General features: G+C 41.1%; 1 protein-coding gene across 1 annotated transcript; it reads right to left on the bottom strand.

The window, feature by feature from the left end:
- Nucleotides 1–2,577: 2,577 nt before the first annotated feature.
- LOC120354375 lies at nucleotides 2,578–3,786 on the bottom strand. The gene has a single exon (XM_039441431.1). The coding sequence runs from the start codon at nucleotides 3,784–3,786 to the stop codon at nucleotides 2,578–2,580; it is 1,209 nt and encodes a 402-aa protein (XP_039297365.1).
- Nucleotides 3,787–4,330: the final 544 nt, after the last annotated feature.

Raw genomic sequence — 4,330 nt, 5'->3', positions numbered from 1 at the left:
GAAAGTTTATTTTTAGCCTTTGCACTGCCTTAAGATGTTCTAAAATGTATAAATAATTGACATTGAAATTCTATTTTCAAACATCTGAACATCGTCAACTATTTATTTCTTCATGGAGTGAATAATATTACATATTTTCATGTAGTTGAAGCATGAATGCATAATTCTGTAGGAAACTGAAATACAATCTAAGCTATATTTGAAATTTTCGAATAAGCCTCAAGGAGATCAGCTACACATTGTATTGGATATTCGTATTGTAATTTCTTGAACTCTCATAATCCTCATAACAATATAATATAATAAACAAATAAACAAAAAATATAATATAATAAACAAAGTTGAAAAGTCTTTAGTAAACAAGTTACGAAAAAAGAAACAGCATGTGAGCTTGATAGTCAAATAATATTAATGATGAGAGTTCTATCAGCAAGTTTTCTCAAATCATCAGATGATATACATTATCACAATTAGAAATATTACATCGCGTATTTTTGAAGCTACTGTGGAATGTTTATATTAACCAAGAAGAAACTACATTCATTAATACTTATTATTTATTACTTATTTGCAATTGCTTGAGAGAATGATGAATAATTTTTCAACTATGTTTGCAGATTCAGAACTTGTAAAAAACTGAAGCAGCTCTGCAGCGTTCGGCTAAGTTTTTCGAATCGGAATAACGGACGTCTCTTTCTCTCTTTCTCCTCAGTACTGAGGAGCTTCGTCATAGGTGAGGAGGATAACCTGGTGACTCTCTCACTCTAAGGACAGGAAGCGTGGAAAAAATCAGGCCGTGGAGGAGATTATGGAGGTGTGTAATCTAGTTTTCATATTTGAAGTTCGACTTTTTCTTACTTGAGCTCCTAATAACATGAACTAGAATGTTTGAAACTTCAATAATTCAATGCATCGTTGGTACACTTTATATTGTTTTGGGATCTTCTCCCCGTGCTCTTATTTTAGGACTAATTCACTACTTCTTCTTCTTCTTCTTCTTCTTCTTCTCTTCTTCGATGGCGCTACAGCCCAAATCGAGCCCTGGCCTCCTCAATTCTGCGCCTCCATTCGTCACGATCTCTTGCCTTCCTTCTCCAGTTCCTGATGCGAAGGAGTTCTGCTGCATCCTTGGAAATACCATCCGCCCATCTCAGTCTTGGCTTCCCCACCGGTCTCTTGCCTCCTGGCTGTCCCATATATATTTTCCTGGGGGCGCGAGTGTCAGGCATCCGCTCCACATGCCCTGCCCATCTTAAACGTTTCAGTCTGACATATATGGACAGGGGTGGCTCCTTATAGAGTGCAGCTAATTCGTTGTTATTTCTTATTCGCCAGACACCCTCATCACACACAGGTCCATATATTCTACGCAGCATTTTCCTTTCCCAGCGGTCTAAATTGCCTGCTGCCTTTGATGTTAATGTCCAAACTTCGCTTCCATACGTGACCACTGTACGTATTATGGACTTATATAATCTAGCCTTTATATTTCTATGGACGCTTCTAGACTTGAATATCTGCAGCATAGAGAAGAATGTTTTGTTCCCCGTATTGAGCCGCTTCTGTATTTCTTTCATCTCATCACTGTCCGCTGTTATATTAACTCCCAGGTAGGTGAAGTCTTTCACGTTCTCAAAGCTGTACTCACCCACCAATAGGTTTTGTTCTCTTCTGTTGTGCTGACGTCTGCTTTGATGTAGGAACTTGGTCTTATCACAATTCACCTTTAGACCAATCTCATTAGCTGCATTTTCCAAGTTTGTGAACATTTCTTTGACTGCTGCCACTGATCTTCCTGCTAGGTCCAGGTCATCTGCATACCCTAATATCTGCTGGGTCTTGTTTATTATGTACCACTTGTATCTGCCAGAGTCCCTCTTATCACCCTTTCTAGTGCAAGGTTGAAGAGAACTGGTGCTAGGCCATCTCCTTGTTTCAGTCCTTGTTCCACCTCAAACTTATCTGTCATTTCCCCATCTATCTTCACCTGACAGGTGGTCTTCTTCATTGTTGCTCTGACAAGTCGTACAAGCTTTGTTGGTATGCCAAGATCAAGCATGGTTGAGTATAGCTTTTCTCTGTCGATGCTGTCGTAGGCCTGCTTGAAGTCTATGTATAGGTGGTAGACATCTATATTGAACTCCCAGAACTTTTCTGCTAACTGTCGGGCAACAAAGAGCTGATCTGTCGTTGACCTGCCTGATCTGAAACCAGCCTGATACTCTCCTAGTAATCCCTCAGCATACACATCTATTTTATCTTTGATTATTGAGGTGAAGGTTTTATATGCTGTTGATAAGAGAGATATACCTCTGTAGTTTTTGGGCTCAAGTCTATCACCCTTTTTATAGATGGGGCATATGATGCTCATGTGCCAGTCTTCAGGGAGGGTCTCTGTTTCCCACACAAACTTTATGAGATGGGCCAGTTTTGTTGTCAATTGATCTCCTCCATACTTGAGTAATTCTCCTGTAATTCCATCTATCCCTGGGGCTCTGTTATTCTTTATTTTCTTCAGTGCCTTCACAACATCATCAACCGTGGGTGGTTCAATGATTATTTCATCATCAATTACTTCTAATCTCTGGTCTGGCAGTACATTTGGTCTAGGTTGGGGTTAAGCAACTGACTGAAGTAGGTCCTCCATCGCTCCATTATGCTATCTTTATTTCCAATTATTTTTCCATTCAGATCCTTACAAAGTGTTGTTTTTGGCTTGTATCCTTTCTTGAACAGGTTTACTCCTTTATATGCCTCTCGGGGGTCTTTCTTCTCAAAATCCTGTTGAATTTTGGTGACCTTGTTGTTGTAGTATTCTCGTTTTTTCCTTTTAATCACACTTTTAGCCTTTCTTCTAAGAATATCATAGTTTGCTTTTTTTGCTCTAGTTGGCCTTTCTATATAGTGTCTCCGGGCCTCGTTTCTTTTCTGTATGGCCTCCTCACACTCATCATCAAACCAGCTCTCCCGTCTTGTTTGGGTACTATATCCAATAGTCTCCTCTGCTGCCTGGGTAATAGCCCTCTTCAGATCCTGCCATTCCTCCTCTGTTGTTCTATTTTCCTCCTGTGCGTGTACAGGTAATTGAATGAGATTCTCCAGTGCCTCTTGATATTTCTTTCTTTCACCTTCCTCCCTCAGTTTATCTACATTCAGCTTTGGTGGCCTCTGCTGCCTTTTATTGTCTTTACTGCGAATTCGGCATCTAAAATCAATTCTCACCAGATAGTGATCAGAATCACAGTCCGCACCTCTGCAGCTCCTTATGTTTGTGATGCTTGTAGCTGCTCGTCTATCCACCAAGACATGATCAATCTGATTATGGTGCTGGCCGTCTGGTGATGTCCAGGTCCACTTGTGAATTTCTTTTCTTGGGAACTGTGTTGAGGCAACTATCATGTTTCTTGACATTGCAAAATCCAGGACCCGCATTCCATTGTCGTTGCTCTCTTCATGCAGACTATGCAATCCTGCCACTCTCTGGAATACCATCTCCTTACCAATTTTTGCGTTCATGTCTCCCAAAATCATTTTTATATCATTAGAAGGCATGCTATTGTATGTCTGTTCCAGCTTGCAGTAGAATTCATCCTTAACAGCTTCATCTTTATCTTCACTTTCGGCATGCACATTTATTAGTGAGAGGTTGAAGAATTTTGTTTTTACCCTTAGGACGCATATTCTCTCATTTACTGGCTTGAAATCTATAATATTCTCCTTCATGCTATTTTCCACCACAAATCCAACTCCAAGTTCATGCCTGTCTCCCTCCTTGCCACTGTACATCACAGTGTGAGACTGAGTGTCAACACTCCCTTGCCTGGCCAACGCATTTCCTGTATAGCAAGTACTTTTACTCTATACTGTTTCACACATTGTAGTAATTCTTTCAAGGCACCACTTCTGTATAAGCTTCTCACATTCCATGTTCCCATAATCAAGTTCAAGTTCTTTTTCCAAAATTGTTTTCCGAGTATCCTGTCCGATTTCCGAGGCTGTTGTTGAGGTTTCGTAACAAATTGGTTTTTATGGGGTAGGGTCGTTGGCCCCACGCCCAACCCCCAACCTGGAGGACCAGGTCATTTTTTCGGGTTTCCCTCCCTAGCCTTTGGTAATCCAATACCTAACTACAAGGCAGCAGTCAATTTTCTTTCGGGGTTTTGTTCCCTTAGCCTTTGGAGATCCATTGATCTTCGTCTGCAAGGCAGCAGTCGTGTTTGCTGGTTTTGGTCCACCCCGGTATTTGATTTCCCCGGTACCACCTATATCTAGGAGGCATTCCCCGATCCGCCACCTGGGGAGGCGCCCGATAGAAGACCAGCAACTCCCA

Source organism: Nilaparvata lugens, chromosome X (genome assembly GCF_014356525.2).
Source record: "Nilaparvata lugens isolate BPH chromosome X, ASM1435652v1, whole genome shotgun sequence".
Classification (NCBI taxonomy): Eukaryota; Metazoa; Arthropoda; class Insecta; order Hemiptera; family Delphacidae; genus Nilaparvata; species Nilaparvata lugens.
Note: the sequence above shows the minus strand (reverse complement) of the source record. Positions and strands in the feature narration are given on the sequence as shown.